This window comes from Netta rufina, assembly GCF_964035555.1.
Source record: "Netta rufina genome assembly, chromosome: 1".
Lineage (NCBI taxonomy): Eukaryota > Metazoa > Chordata > Aves > Anseriformes > Anatidae > Netta > Netta rufina.
Genome location: NC_140123.1, coordinates 8,659,312 through 8,684,859, shown reverse-complemented (window position 1 = coordinate 8,684,859; position 25,548 = coordinate 8,659,312). Strand labels below are relative to the sequence as shown.

At 44.0% G+C, this 25,548-nt stretch overlaps 1 protein-coding gene across 1 annotated transcript in view; it reads right to left on the bottom strand.

Moving 5' to 3' along the window:
• Positions 1–21,879, bottom strand: part of TMEM135 (transmembrane protein 135) — a 177,577-nt gene extending 155,698 nt beyond the window's left edge. Inside the window, exons 1-3 of the mRNA XM_084301827.1 lie at positions 21,694–21,879; positions 5,075–5,202; positions 544–636 (exon numbers count right to left, since the gene is read on the bottom strand). Coding sequence (XP_084157953.1) covers positions 544–636; positions 5,075–5,202; positions 21,694–21,834 — 362 coding nt within the window. The 5' untranslated portion in view covers positions 21,835–21,879. The remainder of the gene's footprint in view (positions 1–543; positions 637–5,074; positions 5,203–21,693) is intronic.
• Positions 21,880–25,548: the final 3,669 nt, after the last annotated feature.

The following is a 25,548-nucleotide window of genomic DNA, read 5'->3' as shown; positions in this document are numbered from 1 at the left end:
TTCAGCATCATTTTGTAAGCAAAAAGCTTTGCCTTCTCATCTTTACATTTCATCCAGCTTGGATTTTGTCAGCTCTTCAAGTTAGTTTTTTTCCCACGACATCCTATTATTCCTTTACATCCACTGGTGTCACTTTGTTAGCTTGTGTCATCAGCAACTTCCGTTAACAATTTCATTTGCAGCACCTTTGCAAACATTATAAATAATCTTATAAATAATGTTTAATCTTTTAATGCCTTAAAAGATCAAAAACAAAACAAACGAAATAATTAGGCAATCCTAACTACCCAACCTCAACCTCATTAGGCTGTCCTAAGTAACCCAATTACATAACAAACAACGAAACAAAAAAAAAAAAAAAAAAAAAAAGATCACTGGTAACGTGTTTTTTCACCTTAGCTTCCTATACTTAACTCTAAGGTTGCAAAAGATCCTATTGCAAGCAAAGTACACATCCAGCGCTTGGAAACAAAATGACTGAATTGTCAAGTGACAAAACCAAGAAATATTATATGAAAGAAGATCCATAAAGATAAGCTGTACCTGCTTTTCCTTTCAATGAGAATAGCCATATAAGAGGCTGGTAAAGCAGCACCAAAACCAGGAGACCAGAAGTAGAATTTTCCGAGTAGTTTCCTGAAAATGTAATTTGTACATGTATTACATGCAGAGCACACAAAATATTGACATCCAACACTATATATTACTTTTATCATAAAATTATGCATGTTCCATTAAAATGGATTTTGTCCCTTTATATTAATCAATACTTACAAATAAATACTAATCATTTTACTTTTGCAGTTGTATAGTTCTTCTCAGTGAGGTTACGTATATATTAACACCTGAAATACTTTATTAACATTTCCATTTCATGTAAAAGGATTACATTAAAGAAAACAGTGCTTCCAAGAGATATTTCTGAAAAGTTGCAGACACTCCTTACAGAAAAAAAAAAAACTATCAATTAATAAATAATAGTTGTTCTTTTCTCTGCTACTTGTCTGAATACATCTTCAGGAAGATGTGCCTTGTGGAACGTAGGAATGTGATCCAGTGAGCCAGGAATCAAATCAAATTATTCTAGCATACATCATGCTCTGAAGACAGAGAAACTGTTGCTAAAAACAGTAAATCACTCACTCACAGTGAGCCAGGGTATTAATCTGCACATTACAACTAGAACCAGCAGTGAAATGCCAGTTGCATTAAGGCCAGTGGGAAAGCTCTCACATTTTGCAACTAGATCTGGGCTTCTCTGAGAGTCCACACAACGTTAAGTATCAAAATTCTTCCAACTTGAAGAGTTGTGGAGAAAAAAAAAATATACAAATGCTGACATCTAAGCAAGTATTTGGTCACTGAGAGTATGAAGACCAAAATGCCTTTGGGGGACAACGGCCTCAACCCCACCAGATCTGCTGAAAACACCTGCACCATCAAAGTAACTCAGCCTGGCCACAGAAGCAAACAATAGTCAGGCAGTCACGAAATTTGGTAGCATTAATAAATACACTTCAATTAAACGGGTGCTGCTCAGCTGATAAACACCATCATTTAAGGAAAATACAGCATTATGGTGGAATCTTTCCCTTCTAAAAATAAAGTGAATAAAATACAACAGCCAAAATGCCAAACACAGTGTAGGAAAAAATATTCTTAGATGAAATTTCATGCTGACAACACAAAAGCATGAATTAGTGGATCCAGAACCACGTGGATTAGAGCACTTTTCCTCTTGCTGTAAAAGGCACGATTAGCCTCACTTCACACTTCTGCTGCAAAAATAACATGACCGGCGAGCAATGCCAGCTTACGTTCATAAGTGAAAAAAGAGAGCCAGTGTATCAGCAACAAGTGATGTAATGGCAATTACACACGCCGTTCATTCCCACGGCTGCAAAAGGATAATTTCTCAGGATGACAATGCCAAATGCCACAGGAGCTAAAGTTCATTATTAGGACTCTCTTGGAAAGCAATTACTGTATGAGGTTTCAGAGAGGCCATTTTAAACAGCTTCAGTATGAACACATCCTATCAGACACACCTGTTAAGTAAGAGAACAAACGTCTTTTCTGTGGGAAAGAAACGGGAATTTGTTCTTTCTGCATGGTTTACACTCCCTCTATGAATGGTACGTGTTCAGTTTGATAAGGTTTGGGAAACAACAGTAGATATTTTGCACAATAAAAGTCAGTGAAAATTACAGTGTCTGACCAGTAAGTAAAACATGTAAAACATTTAAACTTCTGGGAAATATCCGGGAATAAATGAAAATAAGTTTTCGTTATTATTTACATGGTCATTTTTACATGGTCCACGGTTAGACACTGGAATGAGAAATGGGTTCTAGTTTTAGTTATGCATCTAATTCCTCACAGTACAACTGTATCCAAAGCTGAAAAGCTGGGTGATATGTAAGGTTGAATTAACTTAAGCAAGCTGAAGTAGAGCTATACGTGGGCAAACTGAATCACTCTAGTTGCTATACTAACAGAACCAAGTCTTCATGAGTTTTTTCATTAATTTAGTAAAATTGTAAACCTAAAAATCACCCCTATCTTTTAACCACCATAACACTCGCCAACAGAGGAGCCCAGCACTTCCATCTGAAGCCTAGACAGATGCAGGCTTCTGGAGCCCATCAGCAGAAGGGATAACAATCCCCAGATGATCTGTCACACACCCATAACAGACCACCAGCCCCCCTGCTCTGCCAACATTCACCAATTTACTTCCAGAAAAAAAAAAAAAAGTCAGCTAACTTAGCTTGGTAATGCCTTCTAGAATGAGAACATCTATCTAGAGCCTAAGCCATTGCTGAAACGGGGCTTAGATGCTTTGGAAATTTTCGGCACTTACGAAATAGAAAGAATATTAAACCGTTCTGGAAATCATTTATTTTGACTTTTCTTGTCTAAAATATTACACCCTTGAAAGTAATTGCGGTTGTTTCCATTTTGGTGGTTTTCCCTGGTGGAAAGCAAGGAAATATTACAAAAACATCAAAAACACATATTATTGCAAGTCATATTTCACATTTAGGTCTTCTAACTGCTACTGGAAGACTAAAAAAGTAATTTCTACATAATGCAGCATTACACAGTGACTGCAGATTCACTGAGACTTAGATAAAAGTACGAAGAGATGAAGTGGGCACTTTATCCAGGAGAGCCTACACGCCTGCCAACACATCTCCTTGGTGTTACAAAGCAGGAAACAGGCAGCTCTTTCCCAAACCAGGAGTTGTGCAGATTAATACAAGTTAACGTGTCCAGCTACAAACCCTTCAATCTGTTGCTTTGCTCTAGAATTCCAGGAGCCAGCTGCTGGACAGCTTTGCTTCTGAGTTACTGCCCCTCCTGCTTTCTGGAAACTCTCCCACTCAGGGAATAAAGTCTGCAGGAAATTCTGGATCAACCCAAAGCTCTGGCTGGGATAGACATTGACATAAAAAAAAAAAAAAAAAAAAAAGACTTGGACTGAGATGATCTTATGCAAAGAAGGGTTTAATAAGCTTTTCCACCAAAAAGGAAACAAAAATTGCAGCACACATTCGACTGCACAAATCACACTTAATCTCTTACCACTGTCTAGAATCAGATCTAGAGGACCTAGATCTCTAAAGTCTCAGACAATCTCTTTGCATACTCAAAACCTCAGAAATATTTAGGACACAGTTAAGCAATACATCTGCAGTGTTCTGCCATTTCTTGGATGGATTAAAAATACAATACCAAATAGTGTTCTGTGCTGGAAAATTATACAATTAGTTTTGCTCTCATGGGCTACTGAAAGAAATCAAAAATCCCCTGTATCATATAGTAATTAATTCAACGAATCATAACCGTGCAAACAGAAAGAAGTTTCGCACCAGGTGGTTAAAAAAAGCAGAGAAGTCTCACATGCAGATCTTTGTCCTGTCACCCACCCAAAAGCAGATTAGAGAAGGAAGCTTATATGGCTCAAGCTGCCAGACAATGTTTATATTCAGTACACTCCAAGTGAGGGACTTATCAACATTATGAGCTCAGAATTAGATCTTAAAAAATAAATAAAGGCACACTGTACACAGCTTTTAAAGATATTGTGTATACTGCTTGCTGGCTCATTCTCAGTTTCTCTTCATGAATATGGTCAAGGAGACAAGAGTTAAGTACTAAAGTGACTTGTTGTAGTGATGAACCTACCCCTGATGACTCTCAAACATCTTCCTGATTAGCAGAGAAGCTAATTTAAAGTTCATCACTGCATGACCAGGATAGGACGGCTTTAGGTTGCTTTGCATTTTCCCTCTATCAAATTTCATAAGCCATTTTAATCAACAGATCTTTCTGAAATAGCTGACAGTCAATTTTAGACTTTCATATCCTAAATAGCCTCAAATAATCTCACAATTCTTCATCCTTTTTTCCAGATTAGGTTGGACAAAGAACATAACAGGAACATTATTGGCAACTTCTTCCTATTACACAAACAGATTATTTATTCCTTCTTTTGTTTCACACATTTGAACTGCTTGTTAATGACATCCTAACTCCTAGAAGGTAGGGAATCTTCCTTCTTTAAGAATCCTAGCAAACAATCTTGGTAATCTTGCCATTTGGGAATTCATATATCATGCACAACCAGCTCATGATCAGATACGTGTTTATCCTTCAAAGAAAATGAGTTAATTTGGAAGGCATAACTTCTGATAATCACATTATCCACTGTTTATTTGAAATGTCCATTTACATCAAATCTTTCTAGGAGAGAAAGATCAGGCCTTCTCAGGTCCTCCCTGAGATACATTTGAATTTCCTGCAACTATGTATTTGTAACAAGGAGAAAAGGGAATCAAGTGAATACATTGTCTCATTTACTGATGTAAAAGACTTTACAAATGGAGGGGAAAGAAACAAAACTGCATATTCAAATGGTAAAACCAGAAAGCACAGCTATTGCTTACTCCTACCCACCACAAATGTGTATTAAACAAAAAAAGACAAGTTTGTTTTTTTATATATAAATTAAGAAACTTTATAAAAATGGCTTTCATATTACATTGAATTTTTAGGACAGTATACCAACCTTAGAATGCAAAAGCAAGCAATATACAAGGTCCCATTTGCTGTCAGAAAGGAGGTTGATTGCAAGATCTCAGGTAGCAGCTTGTACAAATAATAGTCAAGTTTTCTTTTCCTGAGAATAGCTGCAATCTGATGAAGGAGGGAAGAAAAAAAACGGGGACAACCTTTAATTCAGAGTCTCTCTTGCATCGTAAAGAGAAAAAAAAAAAAAATCAAGAAAGGAAAACGAGATATGCCCACTTGAGTAGTAAATCAAATCCTATTAAATTTGCTGGTTTTATGAACAATACCACTTCCTTTGAACTTGTTCCAGATGTTACAATATTTATACCAGGAAACACACCAGCCTTAATGCAAAGTATAGGAGGAATTTTATTACCTTGTTACCATTGGCCATAATAGTCAGAAATGTTGTCTGCCAGATATCAGAACTTTAAGAAGCAATAAATTCACAGAATTTTGTCTTTCAGGCAATTCAATTATCTCCTAACAAAGGTCAGAATATCACTAAGTTACCCAAATAGAGGCCCTACACCGTGCCTGTGAGGTGACTAGGCATTACTAAAGATATTCTACTCCAATTAACCAACTGCAAGCCCCCCCAGAAAGATTTCACCATGTGCCAGAAGAACATATTCTGACATATTTCATAGAAACAGTATGTTATCTCTAAAAACTGCCTATTGTAGAAAACAGGTTAGATCTAAAAAATAAAAGCTCTTCCTGGTCGCTTTGATTTCTGTTCCATGTTTTATAAAGAACCATTAGTGACTGAAACACAACAGGTCCTCAAAATCTTTATTGCCCACCAAAATTGTGCAACTGCAAGAACAAGGAGCAAAGCTTCCCTCAGAGGCGCGTGGAACTAGGACAAGAGACAACAAACTGAAGTATGGAAAGCTTATGTTAGGTATAAGAAATAAAATTTCATTTGAGGATGGCTGAATAACTGAACAGACTGCCAGTTGTAGACTCTCCATCACTGGAGGTCCCTGAAGCTGAAAGATACCCCTAGCAAGCTCATCCAGCCGGCCCTGCAGAAGGTTGGGACCACACAGCCTCCATGGGCACCTCCAACCTCCATGTTCCCATGCCTCCCTTAAATTATAATTTGGGTGCACTGTGAAGTAGATTTTTATTTTTAAGTAGCATTATCTTCTTAATCTGCACTGGTTTCCCAGGGCCTCTCAAAACTAGCAAAAATTCTCAGGCAATCTAAGAGTTACAGAAGCTGTAGACAGAAAGCACTTCTCTCTGAACTGCCAATGAACACGATGATAGGCGAGACCTGTTGGCTCAGCAACACCTCTCAAAGGCGCAATTCCTCAAGTTTAAAACATGGAGTGAATTCTTCTCAAAATCTGTCCACTTGCACTGATGAGCAAGATGATTTAGGTAAAGAAATGGGATGAGGATTCTGCTAGAATGAACTGCAAGAGAGTGCCACCAGAATTAGTATCCAAAATGAAGCTTGAACTAAGAATTATGGAGCAATATGTGCATGAACAGACTTCTGAAAACAGATTTGCACAATACTTAATCAAGCATCACGACTGCTTAAACCATAGTGGATTAGGCAATAATGCAATCCAGATAATCTTTCTGTTGAAGCAAAGTCTTAATGCAGTCTAAACAGCAGATTACTACTAGTTGCTCCCTCCTCTGCTATTTCTAGCCTACTGTACAAAGGTCGCCAACACTTGGAACAGAAGAACACTGTTGTTTTTTTTAAGAACATAGCTCTTACAGCTGAAGTGTAAAGTCTTCTTTCCTCACAGCATCAGGAGTATAAAAAGAAAAGATTGGTATCTTATAAATCAATGTCAAAGTTAATGTTTATTGTAGCTCCCCCAGTAAGCTTTACACTATTTTAAGTTGCTGCTTTCCCTCCTCTTTACTATTCTACTCCCAAGTAAAAGAAAAGAACCAGAGATAATGACACACAAACTGGTCTGAGGAAGCATGGCACATAACAACTGGAAGAGCTATACATATAAAAGCTATGCAGCTTGAGAGGGAACAAATCCTGGAGGTATCACTCAGGTGAGCTGGGAGGTCACTGTGATGCAGGCCAAATCCTTAACAATCAACCCACTGCTCAAGGTGTAGCAGCAAACAGTAGAAGCAGATACCAGCAGTAAAGGAGAGGGCACAAAACGTCCCATAGCCATCTCCCTGGCATTAATTTCCACACAGAGTGCACTAACAGACGGAGCACAAGGCTGTCCAGTGACCTGAGCTATGTGAGATTCCCCATAGAGTTGGACACATGGAAATGCACATTTCATGGAAAGCGTGGCCTCAGTGCTCCAGCACCGTCCAGGGAGACCTCACTGCAGCCTTTCAGTACTTTAAGATAGCTTATAAGAAAGATAGAGACAGATTCTTTACAAGGGCACACAGCAATAGGACAAGGGACTTTAAACTAATGAACCTTTAAATTAAAAGAGGTTCAATTTAGATTAGATATAATGAAGAAATTCTTTACTCAGAGAGTGGTGAGGCACTGGAACAGGTTGTCCAGAGAAGCTGTGGATGCCCCATCTTTTGAGGTGTTCAAGCCCTGGTTGGATGAGGCACTGGGCAACTTGCTCTAGTGGCTGGCATCCCCTGCCCATGGCAGGGGCTTGGAACTAGGTGATCTCTGAGGTCCCTTCCAGCCCAAACCACTCTGTGATTCTACATAAAGGGAGCACATGAATCCTCAGACTCCTTTATTTAGGCACCTAAGGGTCATCTGTACCAGGACCTTAGTGTTGACAGCTGTAAAAGTTCATTTGGGGAGTTATTCACTACAAGAAGGAAGGACTGCAACTCTAAATCAATGCGCTGTCCCAGATACTCCACTACCAGGCATCCAGGAGGCCAAAAGCAGCTCTGTACCTCCCCACTGCTGTTCTCACCCCTCTCCACAGTTTCTCAGTTTCACTGTTGTCTTTTGGAGATGGAGTAACAAGAACTTTGCAAAATAAAATTTTTCAGCCCTTACAAAATACTGTAAGTTTCCAGCTTTAGTAAGATAGCACGGCATGTCTGCAATGTTGGTGGAGCAATGCTGTGCTAGATAATGCCACGAGTGTCTGCCACTGCGTGAAACCCACACACTACGCCGCTGCTCCTCCGCCTCGAGCAGCCTGTGCTGCTTCACCTCTCCTCCTAACCCCGAGGTCTTGCTGTAATGCAGGGCACAGAACCAACACACCCCTCACACCACTACAAGACGATGGGAGAATCTTGCAGGAAGTCCAACCCATTGTTGGTGCTGGCTCTCCCTCTGCTTTCCTTCTGGGGCCACTGTGTTTCTCCTGCCTATGAGAAGGCACCAACAAGCCCAAAAAATCACACCTGCAGCCAGGAGGAGGAGACTCCATCAAATTCCAGTGGATTACCACCCAGGTTTCACTTTCTCCTCACTTCTCCAAAGCAATGCAGCCTTACCAAAATCAGAGGGAAGAATGATGCTGTCGGAAGAGAGATGTTCCAGCATCTCCTTTGAGTAACACCAGCTACCAGGAATACATCAGATCTGCTGCAACCTCCTACTCAGGTTTTCCATTAAGCACCGAGTTACTCTTAAAATGTCTTATTTTCAAGGCATCCAATGACCTGGCCTTAGGATATTTAGAAGAACTACTCAGCTGCCTAGGAGAAAACCTGTTATTAAGTCCACCCTTCAATGGAATTTACATTTGACCAAGATAACCCCTCTCTGTACTGAATCACTTTTCCTCTAAAAAAAAATTACACACATCGGTAAGGCTGTGGAAGAGTTCCACACATGCTAACAGACATCACCATGCCGCTTTGCATTCCAGATAAAAGGCACAACATGGCTTGTACTTCTTATTTCCATGTATATGGAAATCAACCAGTTAAAAAAAAAATAAAAAGGAAACAAAAGACCTAATAAAACCAGTGCCATGATATTTATCTAATATACCAGTAAAACTCTATCACATAAACCAGTATGCTTGTTACTAACGTTTTAAGCAGATTTGCCCTCTGCAGGTAAAGAATATTCAGGTTTGAAATACCTAACACTAACGATTCATTTATTCACCAAAAAAACTCCAGTCCTAGCAATCATTAAGCATTTGTGTCATGGCAGAACATAACCACTTCTTGTCAGTTAATTTGCTAGAATTCTGAAAAATCAATAAAGAAAACCCAGATTTCAGAAACTAAAACTGACATCCTCTCACCACAACTTAAGGATTTTTTGTACACTACTAATTTTTAGGCACTAAAAAGAAATTTTAAGCAGTAGCACGATCTGCAGATGCAGTCTTTATGTGACCTATGCAAGTGTTTAGCTGAGATGTAAGTACTCCTTGCTCACAACCCATCTTAGCAGCTGAGCTGGCTGCCCCTACCAGCCCCTGCAGCCCTTCCTGCAGTTTCACTCCCCTTTCTTCTCTCCAGACCAGGGGAGGCTCTATAGATAGAAGGAGCCCAGCTTTCCTAATGCTTTTGTACTCTCAGCTTCCTAAGAGTTAATCAATAAATCCCAGCCTTTTCACTCTGGTATAAGAAATAATTTTCTAGATGCACAAGTGCTCAACATCTAATAGCAAAAGGGAATTTAAAACTAATCATGCACTGTCAAAAGGCAGATGGCCTACGAATGTCCAAAGATTTCAGAACTTTGCAGTTTCCTTCTATTTGCATCCACAGGTTACAGCTCTTGATCCCCCTTCATAGCAAGACAGGCTGCAGAAAATACAGGCATGCTGCTGAAGAAGGATGAAGCAGAAAGAAGCCCTGATATTTCATGATTAAAAACACAGAACAGCAGGGATAGAAGTAGAATATAACAGAAGGAAGGTTCCAGGAAGAAAACTGAAAGTAACAGACTGAATTCTAAAGAAAAAAAAAAGATATTCAAATATTAAGAAATCAGAAGAATTCAAATACCAACACATACCGTTTTAAAGGTCTACTGTTACTCTTCCAGTGATTTGCAAACCCTAAAGACAAAAATTCAAGCCTGTCCTGCATACAAGGGTAGACATTTGTTATTTAAATGACAGCTGAGTAACTCATATAGAACCACAAGCTGAAATTTGAAGGAAGTAAAAAACCTCATGGCAACAAAAGTAAAGAATTAGAAGCGTAAGCGTGTATAGGTTAAGATAATTATCATTATGTTGCTGCATTTTTCGCATCTCTGCATAAGTTTAACTTGACAACTGAAATCCAGAAGAGACTATTATACTACCTATTATGTGTATCACTGGATACTACAAGTATAAGGGTATGCACATGTGAATCTGGGTGAAATTCACGTTGATCACAATACTTCAGTTCTCAGACAACTGAACTGTTGCTTTTACAGCCAGACAAGCTGACTAAGACCTGCACAGCATTAAGAAATGCTTTGATGATATATGCCCTGCTTCTTCTTGCATGACACCTGTGCCCTCTGTGCCCTACACACACACTGGAAAGAAGGCAGAGGGAGCCAGACCTGCCAGCCTTACCTCTGGAGAAAATATTTCTGGCCCCAGCCAAGCCAATTACTTTGATACTGTGAATATCATCAGGTAGAGCCTCTTGAGTAAGTTAAGTCAGGCATGTGGGAAATGTTTTCTTTCAACCTGCAAGACTGATCCCAGTACTCTGCAGTGTCCCAATACCTACCTGTGGAAATACTGAAAACAGAATGCCTGTTTGTTTAAAAAAAAAAAAAAAAAAAAAACACCTAACTCCTTTCCTCATTTCTGCACATGTGTTTCAAAACTTGAAACACAAAATACAGGTATGTTTCAATGTAGGTCTTTAGCAATGCCAGAAGACTTTTGAAGGTAATCCCATACCCACAGTACCTATAAATGAAGGGAACAGCAGGATTAATAGATCACAGCAAGACACAATTACAACCTGTCCTCCAAAATCCTTTAATATATGAGAACTGTAAGGATTCCCTAAACAGCTAATTATGTTTTATGCACCTAGCCCAGACTGGCAGATTCCTCTTTCCTCATTCTGTAAACCAAACACAGTTACTCTACAACAGCAATCACCCCAGTTTCCCTAAAGTTTAAAACAAGCTCTGATTTAACTCTCACTACACCACTTTGGCCGTTGCAATTTTGAAATATGTTGCTACACAGAAAACTTTCATATAGATTAAAAGCTTTTGTAGCATTTTTTTTGTAAATGAATTAATTTTAGCACTATTGGAAAAAGTAGGGGATACAAGCTACTGTATCTCTATGACTGTTTTCAAGTGAAGGGAAATAAGGGTAGAAAGAAACAACTTTTTTTTTTTTTTGGTACCTTTATGTACAATATGCTACGTGACAATGGATATGGAAAAAGGGGCCACCCCTCTACTAGAATACAAGAAGTCATGAACATACCCCTCTGGTATCCTCATTTTTCACTTATGTCCTTTAGCTACAGATGCTACAAGAGGCATTGCCTTGGCATAATGCACATGCTAACAGGCTGACCAATATACCGAAGTTGATGGGTTATGCAGCAGGCTAATAAAACACACAACTTGGTACCAACTCTGCTGTACTCAGCACAATATCCTTTTTTTCCTCCCTCCTCCATCAAGTCCCCGTTTTCTAAGCTTGTACAAACTTCAAGAACAGTACCTCTTCAAAGTGAAATTAGCCCGCACATACAACATTGATTGATGGAAACTGAAAAACCATCATTATTTCTCTCTCGTTCTTTAAGAACAGCAACTAAAATCAAACACATTATAACAAACATTTAAAAATAATTAAATATGAGCTACAGAAGACACCTAGCCAAATCTCCAGGACTCCAAAGCTCAATTACTTTCATAAATGGGCTATCTATGAGGTTTGGGCATGTTTAAAATGCACCTTTAGAGATGACCAATAACACTGTCCAACATCTCATCCACCTGCCTGACTTCAGGGCTAGCCAAAAGCTAAGGCACATTCCCAAGGGCACTGTCCAAATGCCTCCTGAATACTGACTGACAGGCACGGGGCACCAACCACCTTGCTAGGAAGCCTGTCCCAGCATCTGACCACCCTCACTGCACAGGAATTTTCCCTCATGCCCACGCTGACCCTCCCCTGGTGCAGCTCAGTGCCATCCCCATGTGTCTGGCCATCAGTCCCAGGGAGCAGAGACTGGCATTTTCGTCGGCGCTTCTCAGGGAGCTGCAGGGAAAAAAAAAATCTAACAGTGAAGCAATCCTCAGTATTTAAACTAGTGAAGAAAATCCCTTATCACTCAAGTAACAGGCAGAACTACAGACCGTCAGGTATCTTTCCAAATTATATTCAAATATTTGTATACCTAACATTTAAATGTATGTTAATTATATGTTCTCTTATATGTTTTTTTTAATTTTACAAGGATATTAATCCCTTGCATTAAAAATGATTTTGAAATAACAAACTCAAAACGTCCTCAGGTAGTATTTACATTTTGAAAGACACTGTTGTCCAAATCAGCAAATTGTTTCACATTCCTCTTCTTAAACCTTCAAATTTGCTGTTCTTTAATTAGCTGGTCCTCCCTGATTTCACAGATTACAAAACCTCACTTCCAGATATTTTTATTTCCTAAGTCAGCTACTGCAACACTCCGAGGAAGACTGCTCTACTGCTCTCTCTTCTCATGTCTTCTGTCCCTTGAGAGATGTTATACGAGGATTACCATTAGGGGGTTGGGTTGTTTTCTCATGATTTGTTTTGATTATGTTTTTGTTTGTTTGTTTTTGTTTTTTAAATTTTCCATGTCATCCACCCAGCTAAAAAAAGAAACAGACAGGAACACTCATGTATTCTTCGAATGACATCTGAATTACCTTCAGTCCTAGCATCATTCTCATTCCATGGAGGCCTATCTTCACCACTTGTTTCCCTTATACTTAAAAAAAAAAAAAAAAAAAAAAAAAAAGTAAGGGCTGATCCTTCTCCTTGAACTCGGTACAAATTTCAGTAATTTACTTCTTACCTTGAATTCCTGTACTCAGCTGTACCAGCTTTAGAGAACAGACTTACATTTGCTTTATAAGCAGCCCTTTAAGCACGTCTGCTGGCTCCCAGTGCTTGCACTGCCTTTGCTGAGAGCTGTTCAGTCAGTCAAGGCTGGGCTTTCCCTGGTTTTCACCACTACTAAGATGCAGACTCCAGGCTGCTCCTTGCACCTTTCTGTGTAATGAATTCAGCTGGACTGAAGAATGTACCTGATTCTTTTGAAATTCTCAAACTCTGCCCCTTTTAAATATAAGCATCTCACCAAAGGACTGTTTTTCTTTATTTTCTCCTTATGAGAGGACGTTACTGGTCTGTCCTGAAAGCCACCCCAACAGACCAGAACAGTCGCAGCCAGGAATGAAGGTGTTGCAACCAGGTTCTTTCTTTAGTAACACTTAAGGCAACTTTAGTCCTCATTAAACTGGCTTGCAGAAGCAGCTAAACGCAGGAACACGCTGACCTGTAGGTCATTCATAGCCCAGCCTGGAGGTATGGGACACTGTGCAACCCTAAGATGACCAGATACCCCAGCACAATGCAACCACAGTGACTCCATGAACCTCCCTGACAGAAACGTGTCACGGTTCCTGATGCCCCCCCCAGAGACACAAGCCGGCATATAGACGCACAATCACAGGTAATGATAACATCCTTCTCGGCCTCCCCACCTTACTTCACAGAATTGTAGGGGTTGGAAGGGACCTCAAGAGATCATTGGGTCCCTGCCAAAGCAGGTTCCCTACAGCAGATTGCCCAGGTAGGTGTCCAGATGGGCCTTGAATATCTCCAGAGAAGGAGTGTGCCTTCCAAGCGTGCAGTGGTTCACAGCACAAATAGTAACAACAAACTAATTGCATTTTAACATATCCAGGAATTCTGCGCTATTTTAGAACACCATCTGGCCAGCAGCCCTCTCACACACCTCAGGAAGATGCCACACGGTGACTATGTCTATAGAGCCAGGTAAGACGGGGCTGTTCGGTGCATGCTAACTCCCAGACTGGGCTCAAAACAAACCCAAGCAGCTCTCCCTCTGAGATACCACAGAGAAAGCGAGGCTGAAACACCACAGGCACCATCCAGCCTTGGAGTTGCTCTCTGGCCTTACCCCATGGGGACATAGACATAGCCAGGAAAACGATGTGACACCACTCCCACTTGATTCGGTCTCACCTTGATCTTTGGCTTGTGATGCTGTCTTCCATCCAGCAGTTCTGAAAATCATTCATTAGCTAAACAGGTTCATTCTTGTCATGGCCTAATGTTGACCGGTGACTAATCAGTGAAGATACCTGCCAGCGTCCACATGCAAGACTACCTGGACCATGCTCTTACCAGTACAAAGAGCCCTCCTGTGTTTACACAGAAAGAAAAACCATTTATTCTTGTATGCTTGCTGATAACACACGTATCTAACACTATTGTATAAAACACTGCCCTAGGGAGTTTACAGAATAAATAAGCTAGATAAAATAAATAAGCCTAAGAAAAAGAATAGTGATACACACGGGTCAGAGACAAAAGAAGGTATCGGCACTGGAATGGTAAGTAGGAGAACAAATTTGAAAGGGTAAGATAAAAAAATCAATTGGCATTTAAGAAACTGAGGTAAGTGTTGTATTCATCTCTGGGGCCCCCAGAACAAGGAAGACATGGACGCACTAGAACAAGTCCTGAGGAGGGCCATGAGGATGGTCAGAGGGCTGGAACACCTCTCCTGTGAAGACAGGCTGAGGGAGTTGGGGTTGTTCAGCCTGGAGAAGAGAAGGCCCCAGGGAAACCTCACAGAGAAGGCTCCGGGGAGACCTTACAGCAGCCTGCCAGTACCTAAAGGGGGCTACAGGAAAGCTGGGGAGGGACTCTTTGTCAGGGGGTGTAGGGATAGGACAAGGGGGGATGGCTTTAAACTAAAAAAGGGTAGGTTTAAGATTAAAGAGGAAATTCTTGATTCAGACGGCAATGAGGCCCTGGCACAGGCTGCCAAGAGAAGCTGTGGATGCCCCATCCCTGGAGGTGTTCAAGGCCAGGCTGGATGGGGCTTTGGGCAACCTGGGCTGGTGGGAGGTGTCCCTGCCCATAGCAAGGGGCTGGAGCTGGATGGGCTTTAAGGTCCCTTCCAGCCCAAACCATTCTGTGATTTTACAAAGGCTATTACAAGTACAGCAGGAAACAACCATGATGTAAGCATGAAAAATACCAAAGATTAGACCAAAATCAACGTGAAATGAGTATGAAAAGCAAGACCAAAATAATGATGGAAAAAAATGTATAAGAAGAAATTTGTATGGGCAGCCTGCTCTAAGGAACCTGCTTTGGCAGGGGCATTGGACCCGATGATCTTTCAAGGTCCCTTCCAACCCCTTCAATTCTGTGATTCTGTGAAATGACTTGAAAGTAATCAATAAAATACAGCAAGCCCCAAGGACTATTAAAAATACACTGGAACAGCAGACTTAGGATACACCTGTTCTGCTAAATAACAGCTGAGCAAGCCCCCAGCCCAGAGGACAAGCCAAATGGACCCACTGGCATCCGTCCTGATCTGGGTCTAGCGCTCCTCACTCCTGTGCCAGCAGAGCTGTCTTGGAGAGACGTATTTGGAGCCAGAGCTGCACTGACAGTGAGGCTGGACCACCGTGGGGCCAGGGCTGGAGCTGTTTCCCAGCTCTTTGTTATTCCCAGGGATAGGGGACAGAAGAAGGCAGAGGAAGCTGGTGCTGAGCAGGACACCAGGGAGATCAGGTCAGAAAAGGCGGGGAAGGATCCTGCCTTAAATTAAGCAGGGACAGATAATCAGAGCAGGAAAATGAAGAGGTGAAGGACACACATGACTTGGCAAGAAGTCAGAAGAACGAGCTTTACAGCAAAGCAGCAATCAGACAATTTTTACTGTAGTAGAGGAAGCATCACCATCATATCTGATTACCTCAGATACACAACAAAGCCTTCCTATCACTGACCAAGCATTTACATCCACTAGAAAACACACACCACCATCAAACAAGTGCCAAAAACCTTCAAACCCTCAGGAAACAGAGGACTTTGCCCTAACGCGTGTCGTGAATGGCAGATTTCCCATGCGAGGTCAATGGAAATCAAGGGCAACAGAAGCCAAGACTTCAGACCTGGCATTTCAGCCACTCATTTCAAGGCTCTTCATCCCCCAGCCTTATACAACCTAACCGTAAAGTCATATTCTACTCCTAAACTCAGATTTTCTATGAAAAGCCCAAATTCTTCAACTCTGAAAACATAAAATTGCACCTTCAATTTTTTTTTTATGTTTTTTTAAGCACTGTCTATAGAAAAGTCTAATCTGGACACACAGAAAGAATAAAGTACACCAACTTTTGATGACAGCTTTTTTCAGCAACACTTTCTTAAAAAGAGATTAAGGTAGGCAGTTTTAAATAAGTGTAATTATATTTATGGGTGGTTGTTTGTCTTTTTTTTTTTTTGAGATAGAAGTTTTTAATTTTACCTTTTTCCCTTGTAGTGTTTTCACCTGGGAGCTTCAATAAATGCTCTAAATACTGAAGACAAAGCTTCAGAACCTTTCTAGCGAGTACCATATCAATATGCAGCACCCGTGGCATCTTACTCCCTTTCAGTCCTTAAAATCTATGTTCTCTTCTACTGTATAGCACAGTTCCAAGCTAGGGACTGAAGAGAAGCACCACACACTTGTCCTTGACCTGCTGGTCACAAAAGACTTACAGATGTGAGTTTGCATTGTATAGGCTGAGGAAGACTCAGAACTCTGCTCTCCCAGGATGTCCAGTTATTTAGCCAACATACAAAAGGCACCTTCCTCCTTTGTGTGTGGCAAGGAACGAGCAGCTAAGACAAGATCATGACTGTAAGTGGCTGCAGTAATCAATTTGGTGGATTTCATAACTGTAAATACACATAACAGCAGGCCTCGCAGAAGGCCCGCGCACAGGGATGCTTGGTTTGGGAAGTACAAGCAACCTCAGTTATGAAAGAAGCATTCCTGCCAGCCTCTCCACATCAGGAAACATGGCCAAAATGTCAGCGAGGCCGCATACCCATCACAATCTCCAAATTCTTCAGCTACCACCTTCTTACCCTCTCATTCCATCTGCAGCTTTACTAAAGTGGTCTATAACCCTAAAAGCTCTCAGGTTATTTTCATGACGCTTCAGAAGTTTAGTGACTCAAAAAAATAACAACTTGGAGGAGAAGTGCATAATAAGATGTCAGAGTATTACCTATAAACTCAGGACTTGCTGGATTTTCTTGCACTGACACAACATGCAAAAAGCATAAACAAGGAGTGAAATCCTATTCCAAAGGAATCCACAGCTCAAAACGTCAATCCACCAAGGTGTTCAGAAGTGACCCTTATATCCAGACACTGCTCCACTCGAGCCAAAATCCAGGGATCTGAGGAGCAGTGGGACACCACTGTCACTTTTCAGGAAGCCATTTCAGGTTGCTCAAGTATGCAGGTATCTCTGGATCTAAAAGATTTTAGAAGTTACCCAGGGTGCTCCAAACCGAGCAGAGCCACCAGCCAGACGTACAACTCCACACCAAGAAAACTCACATTACCCAGTGTATAAACACTAGGAAGATCCTTTTCCCCAAAGGATGGCATTTAACGAAGCACTGATATAGCTAATAGATAAGCTTCACGTATTAAGGAATAGTGGAGACACGGATGTTCCCGCAGGTGTGTTACTGATGGACAGATAGGGTAGAGGTACAGCGGTGTTTATACACACAGTCTACACACCCTGAACACAACATAAACACACGCTGTCTTCTGATCTCTTTGGAGAGCAGCCAGATCCATGGCGCTACAAGAAGGAGTACTCGTTAAGATGCTCCGAAAATGAAAGGGACAGAATTAAGACAACTACATGGTCCCCAAAAACATCACCGCAATTACAAGAACTTCATTCACAGAAATACTTCGTCATGACAAGAGGTTACAAGAGCCACGAAGGGAGATGCGCTGCATGGGAAGCTACTTTAGCATAACTTTTCTCACACAGAAACATCCCTGAAACAGAAAAGAGTGTTAAGTGTTGAAAATTGGAAGTATAAACTGTCAATTCAAAAGAAAATTGCATTATAGTTTTCTAGCCTGGAACGTAAAGAAGTGTAACACGCAACAGAAGCCCTGGTATGTTTTCCCTCCAGAATTCTCTCTAAAAACAAAATCCTCATCCAAATCAATCCCTATTTCTTTTAATTATAATGCAATTAACAACACAGCATAGAAGATACTGTCATTAATTACATATTGCTTGAACACATTATGAAACCCTCAATGTAACACTGAAAGCATTTATTAACATTGAATTATGCCGTACAAGCATTCCAAAAATTACTCTACAACTTCTCTACTGCTAAGTACGAGATGGAAATATATCACGTGGAGCATTTCTCAGCACTTTCTCCCACCTCAGTTGCCACCTCTGTCCCTTATATCAACCCTTCCAGGGAGGGAAATTTATTTTATTGTCTTTCCCTCCAACACCCACCACATTACCGAAGCTTCTCAAGCAGACCTAAGCATCTAGAAAAAATAACAAAGGGTCGCTCACTGCATCTACAAATTGCTATCTGATGGCTACATATACTTTTGGGGAATGACATTTCAATTTAGATATAAAACCTACATTTGCTAAACCAATCAACCAGTACTGGAGCAAAATAAAGACAGTGAAATGATTATCTGAAATCTTATTTTTCCAACTAAAAATATACATAAGTACTGTTATTAAAAAAAAAAAAAAAAAACACGAACACGCAGCACTATTTAAAAGCAAAGACTCTTTCTAGCTACTTACTGACAGCCACCATGTTACACACCAAGCACTCGCACCACTCCATCACGGCTCCACCAGTGTCCCACTTGGTGAAGATCAGCAAAACACCAGAGACATAAGGTGCAGATGTTACGAGTTTAGGCTCTGGATTATAACTGTCCCTAACCACCCACACGTCTCTCCAAGAACGACCTCTGGCAACTTCTCCTCTACTCAACCTACTTCATTTCCACACCAGCTCTTTCATCTACCTTTCTTTGTTATTAGCATGTGGCAACAGGAGGAACAAACAAGCAGAAGATATTTTACAGGCTCAACAGAAAACAAAAAGTGCAATTTTTGATGTTGCGCTGTCAGATAGGGACTAAGTAGAGCTAGCAACATTCTGAACATCACAGATATGACTACAGAAATAAAACAACTTAAACCCATCCCACTACGTGACTAAGAATATAGGACTGACTGTTTGTGCTGTGCAACTGTTTCACTTACAAATACACGGATTTCAAACACAGCTTTAAGTCTGCCAAAGTGATGGCTCCTAACTTAGGAGAGCTCTTTCCCTGCCAAGCTACTTAGTGTGCAAGGCCTTCCCTTCACCCTCTGCAGTCCCTACTGCACCCTTTCACTCTTCATCTTCTGCTGGCTCTGGTGCTCAGTAAGCCTTCATAAAGAGTCAATTCAATTCATTAATGTAGCTGAAAATTCAGCTAAAAGCAGGGCAGTAAACTTTTTTCTGGGTTAGTGAACAAACCTGCTCAGGGAGGACCATGATCAAGTCCAAGACCACACACAGCAAGGAATACAGTTACGTGTCTGGGAGCACTGGAAGATGAGGGCTTCCTCCCTCTGTAGGTAACCAAGATTTCAGAGCAGCTCAGATTTAGATTACTCTGGTAGGTTAAACGTCATTAATAAAAACTTCAAAAAAATTAAACGCTGTCAATAAGGCAGTGTAAACTCTGATGCAGTCGTTTTGCACCTTGCATGACACAGGTTGTAAAGGTTCCCATCCTACCTCAGATTTGTGACATGGCATTTGTGGGTCCACAAATCAAATAGAAAGGAAAAAAAAAAGGGGGGGGGATTTGGGGTTTGTTTTGCTTTTTGAAGAAAAAGGGGGAGTTTTCCTCCAAGCCCACAACTGCAGGAGCTGTGACATAGCTATGAGCAGGGCCTACTTACTAGGCTGAACAACTTTGATTTAACCACGGAGCTGTTTAAGCTGCTTTCTCCTTAGCCACACCTGACAGATCACCACTACAACCCTCGTGCCTCACATCAGGCCCGCTCTCTGCAGGTACAAGTGTTCATGTTCCTACATGGCAAACTGGATCAGAAAACAGATCAGAGGGAAAAATTACTGGGTCACGGCAAGGAGGTGGAGAAGAGGGAATGTCCTTCTCTGCACTCATGTCCTGAGCCAGCCCACTGTGCCCTCACACGAACAGCTGCCACTTCTGTTTGTGCCAGCTGGGTGTGCAAACCTTCTCTGCCAGACCTGGCAACTGCTACCAATCAGTCACTTCTCTTAGCGTGGCATTCGATATTGTCACAATTTTCAATCAAAATATGCTTAAACTTATTACGCCAGGACTGCTGCAATCCCACTCTTTCCCTTCTATTTCACGTCTTGATCATTTTATTGCACCAGCACTGGTACAGAGCAGAAAGCACAGACTCAGTGACCTGCTTTTCTGTATTTTAGACTTCGTTTGCAGCCAGCTCACTGCTCAGCCCTCCGAGCACCGTTACAGGACAAACACAAAGGTGGGGACAGCAGGAAGTGCTTACCTGCAGCAATCCCAGCTGAGATCAGCTTTCAGGATACGTTCACACAGATGGGTGCAAACAGATCCCAGTCTCCTACCTACGCCCTAACTTGCTGGAAGCAAGCCAGCCACAACCGAGGTGATATAACCGAATCTAACTGTGTGCGCAGCCTAAAACACCTCACCTGTACGATCCTCCCTAACTCCTCCAGCCTTAGCATGTATTTTTAGCCTTGCTCTTCATTACGCAGCGGAACCTTGCTCGATCCTAAGGCACTGATTACCCAGACTCTATTTCCAAGGTGTCACTGACGGAACAACACATGTGCTTTGCTCTTGGCCTCCTAAGCACAGAGAAGCGACCAGCACCCTCCTACCCCACCAGGTTCACCCCCAAAGCATTTGCTGCCACCAGCCCTGAACCCCCCCCCTTTACACCCTGGAAGCAAGCTGCACCCCCAGACACCCCAAAACAGCCTTTTTATACCCCCATTTACACCCTGCAGCTCCAGACCCCCAAAACAGCCTTTTTACACCCCACTTTACACCCTGCTCTGCCAGACCCCCAAAACAGCCTTTTCATACCCCTCTTTACACCCTGTGCTCCCAGATGCCCCAAAACAGCTTTTTTTTTTTTACCCTTTTTACCTCACCTGAGACTGCCCTTACACCTGCCCTACCTTACCCCCCCAGCATCCCCCAGGCGCTCTCCCTGCTCCTCCTCACACACCCCACACCCCCAAAACACGCTCCCCCCACCCCTTTAACCCCCATACCCTCCCCAAACACCCCCTTACCCCTTCCTTTCCCCCCCCTTCTCTTCCCTTACCCCCTCCCCTTACCCCCCTTCTCTTTTATTACCCCATCCCCGTAAACCTCTTCCATTACCCCTTACCCCCCCTTCCCTTTAACCCTTGCACTCCCCCCTTTACCCCTCACCCCCTTACCCCTTCCCTTTACCATTTCCCCCTCCCTCAACCCCCTCAGACCACCCAGACCCCAACCCCAACACCCCCCTACACCCCTTCTCCCCCACCCCATACCCCCGGGGAGGGAAGGGGGGCTACCACCCACCAGGTAGAGGGTGCCGTAGATGCGGAGGGACTCGGCCAGCGCCCCCTGCGTGACGTGCAGGACGGCGAGGGAGCAGCGGGGCTGCCAGGTGTGCCCGATCTCGTAGCACCCGTGGGGGATGGATTTGCTCAGCGCCGCCATCTTGGGGACGCTGGGGGGGGGGAGCGCGTCACGGCCGCTGCCCGCCGCCGCCGCCGGGGTTACTCGCGGGCAGCCGCGGCTCTCGCTCCCCCCCCCCCCTTCGATTCTCTAAGCCCCGCCCCCCCGCCGGGCTCGCGTGAGGCCCGCAGCCAATCGGCGGCCGCTGGGGGAGGGGGGGGCGGGGCGCGGGAGGGATGCACGTGGGGGGGTGGGGGGGGAGAAGGGGGGGGCAGATGGAGGGGGGTGGATGTATGGGGGGGGTAAATGTATGGGGGGGGTAAATGTATGGGGTGTGGGGGGATGGAAAGCCTGGGGGGTGCAGATAGGGGAAGGGGGGGGGGTGTTGCAAGCCCTGGGAGGGCTGTAAATCTATGGGGGGGGGAGTTGTAAAACCTTGGGGGGCTGCAAATGGGAAGGGGGGGGGGAGTAAATCTATGGGGGGGGATCTATGGGGCGGGTGTAAAGCCTGGGGGCTGCAAATTGAGGGAGGGGGGTGTTGCAAACCCTGGGGGGCTGTAAGGCTTGGGGGTTGCAAACTGAGGGGGTATAAAGGCGGGGGGGGGGGCTGCAAATGGAGGGGGGAGTTGCAAATCTGGGGGTGGGGGAGGTAAATCTTAGGGGGGTGGGTTGCAAAGCCTGGGGGCTGCAAACAGGGAGAAGGGGGGGGGGGTGATGCAAGCCCTGAGGGGGCTGTAAGCCCTGGGGGCTGCAAATCTATGGGGGGGGGGGGGGGGTGTAAATCTATAGGGAGGGAGTGTAAAGCCTGGGGGTTGCAAACTGGGAGGGGGGGGCTGCAAAGCCTTGGGGGGGGGGATTGCAAATGGGGGGGAGGGTGTTGCAAACCCTGGGGAGGCTGAAAGCAGGGGGAAAGGGGGATGTTGCACACCCTTGGGGTGGGGGGGTTGAAAACTCGGGTAGGGGTCTGCAGCTGGGGGGAGGGAGGCTGTTGCAATCTTCTGCGGGGGCTGCAAACCCTTGGGAGGGGTTGCGAACAAGGGGAGGAGGGGGGTGTTGCAAAGCCTTTTGGGGGGGGTTGCAAACTTTGGGGGGGAGGCCGAAAACGAGGGGAGAGGTGGGTGTTGCAAACCTCTGGGGGCTGGTTTGCAAACGCTGGGGTTTGCAAATTGAGCAGGGGGAGTTGCAAACCGGAGGGGTGCAAATCAGGGGAGTCACTTCCCGGAGTATTCTTCCTCAAGTGCATTAGTGCCCAGGACAGCCAGGTTCTCCTCTGTTTGCAGGGGGGCAATGCAGTTTTCCAGCACCCCCCCGGGGGGAGCAGCTGCCCCTGTGGCCCGGGCAGTTGCAAAACCGGTGCAAGAGTCCAGCGTGAAATCATGGTTTATTTGGGGCTGGGATTTTAGGGTATGTCCCTATGAAGGGACAGCTTGCGAACACCCTGCAGCAAGCACGCCGGGTACAGTCAGGGCAGGTTACTTCAAGGCCCTTGGTGGATGAAGGATCCCAAGGACCCTCTGCACTCAGGTATGGGCTGGGAACAGCTCCATGGCAAGGAAATTCCTTTTGTGGGCAGAAAAGGCAACGATTGCCTAAGCTACGGGTGCTGGCTCTCTTGCTTGCATGTTTTGGCCCCAGTACCGCTCTGGGCTCGAGGCTCGCTTGCTGCCTTGTGTTTGTGGGCAGGGAATTGAGGCACGCACCAGAGCAATAATGGCCCAAGCCGACGATTTCACGGCTGACACACGGTTCTGCAGCCGGTCCTGGCGCTGGAGGACTTGGTTGGGGAAAACACCTCCTGATGGAGGAGGACCCAGCCCCGTCCTCATGCCCTGGTGGGACTGAGTCGCTGCCAGCCCGGAGCAGGAGGCTTTCGGATCTCTGCCAGCTGAGGACAGCTCTGGCTCTGTGCTAATGCAGAAGAAGGCACAGAACTGACCTTGTTCCAGGCCCTTTTCCATGGGGTTGCAATGCTGGGAAGGAGCCCTGGGGTAGAAGTAGCATGGGAATTGTCTGACAGCCCGTGCCAGGTCACTCTGTCCTGGGAGAAAGCTTACCCTCGGTTGGAACTGGGACCACGTAGTCTTGGAAAAGGAGAGTCACTGGGGTTAAAAAAGCACCAGGGACCTTTAGTTTTACCTCCCTAAGTACCCGGGGTTTTCAGGAGCTGTCCTGGCTGCATACCGGGAATAGCAGGCTGGCTGTAGCGCTACGAGAACGAACGCCAGGGATCTGTCCCTTGGCACGAGGCTGAGTGATGTGTCCCGGGCTGTCCAGGACTTGCCCTGTAATGTCCGGGTGTCCTGGAGAGCACTTCTCCGAGTCTCAAAAAGAGCAGCAGAGGGTGAGCTGATCGCCAGCAGCGTGAATGATGGGGAGGCGAGTGCTCAGCTTACTCCCTGCTCCTCCTTAATGCAGCAGTGTCGGATGTACCAGTGTGTCTAGGTAAAGAAGCTGTCCTAGGACAGCTACAACCACCCAATTTCTGTCCCTTGTGTCACACACGGGAGCAAGGTGGTGGAATCCCACCACGTTGGACTCTTTTTCCTCCAGGTGATCACATACCCTGTCTGCAGCCAGGCTGGCAGAAAGCTGTCCTCAGGCACCATTCACTCCTCCCAGACTTCAGCAAGAGCCCTCAGCCGTGGGACAGCACTGCAGTCCTCCAGTTTACCTGTACTGATGCTAACTGGTTAGCTAACTGGTACCTGATTAGCAGCAAAACAGGTGGCATCAGCACTGGGGGGCTTGGGTGGCCACTGCTATGTGAAGACCAGCAGTGCCTGCCTGTCCAGCCGTCAGTGGGTCTTGTGGTCTGAGAATATTCTTCGCTATTATCTTCAGTGTCTGCCTAATCTGACATCTGCAAGTGAAATTACACAGCTCAGCCCATGGCAGGAGCTGGACGTGTGAAGAATTTCGCCTTTCTTCATGGTGGGAAGGCAAAGGTGTTACGAGGTAGGCTGGGTGGGGATCCAAGGCAGTGCATTGAACTGATTGGAAACAAATCAGAAAAAGAGAGGGGAGGGAGGAAGGAAGGAAAGAAGGAAGGAAAGAAGCAAGGAAGAAAGCAAGTTAAAAATAAGGTAAACAAGGAGCTCCACATTGCAATATTGCAGGCGGGGTTGTGTTTCAAGTGCATTGGGATCTGGGAATCCTTCCTTCTAAACATTTCTAAGTATCAGAGCAATCTGGAAGCGTTTTAACTTGGAAGCAATGCAGTGCTTTGCCCTCTCTGCTCTCAAACTGCTTTCCAGCTTGTGGGCTTTTTTTGCCATGTATTTGTTTTCTCCCTCGGGACAGGTGATCCAGCTTTTCCCTGCTGCTTGTGTCATTCTCGGTACCTGACCCCACTTCTGCAAGTAGCTCTTCTTACCCACTAAGAGCTGCTCTTTCTGGCAGAATTAGTTTTTTTTTTTTTGTTGTTATTTTTTTATTATTTTTTTTTCAATCACTTCTCCTTTTCCCTCCCAGTCTTCCACTCTCATTGTTTTTCTCCTTCTGCTCTTTTGCCATCTGTGTGATTGTCTCATGCCTCCATTATAAAGTTCTATGAAATCCTCACTGAAAATTATCATGCGGCTACAAAAGCTGGGGATTAGATTCATCCTTCAGCTCAGGTCAGCGGAGGTAATGTGTAGATACATTCATCTGCTTCTTTCAGGAAACTGCACAGGAGCTGGGAGATGTGGCTGTGCCGTGTGCTCTCTGGGGCGCTGTCAGAGTATTGCCAGGATATTTGCAAAAAGGAGCAAATTT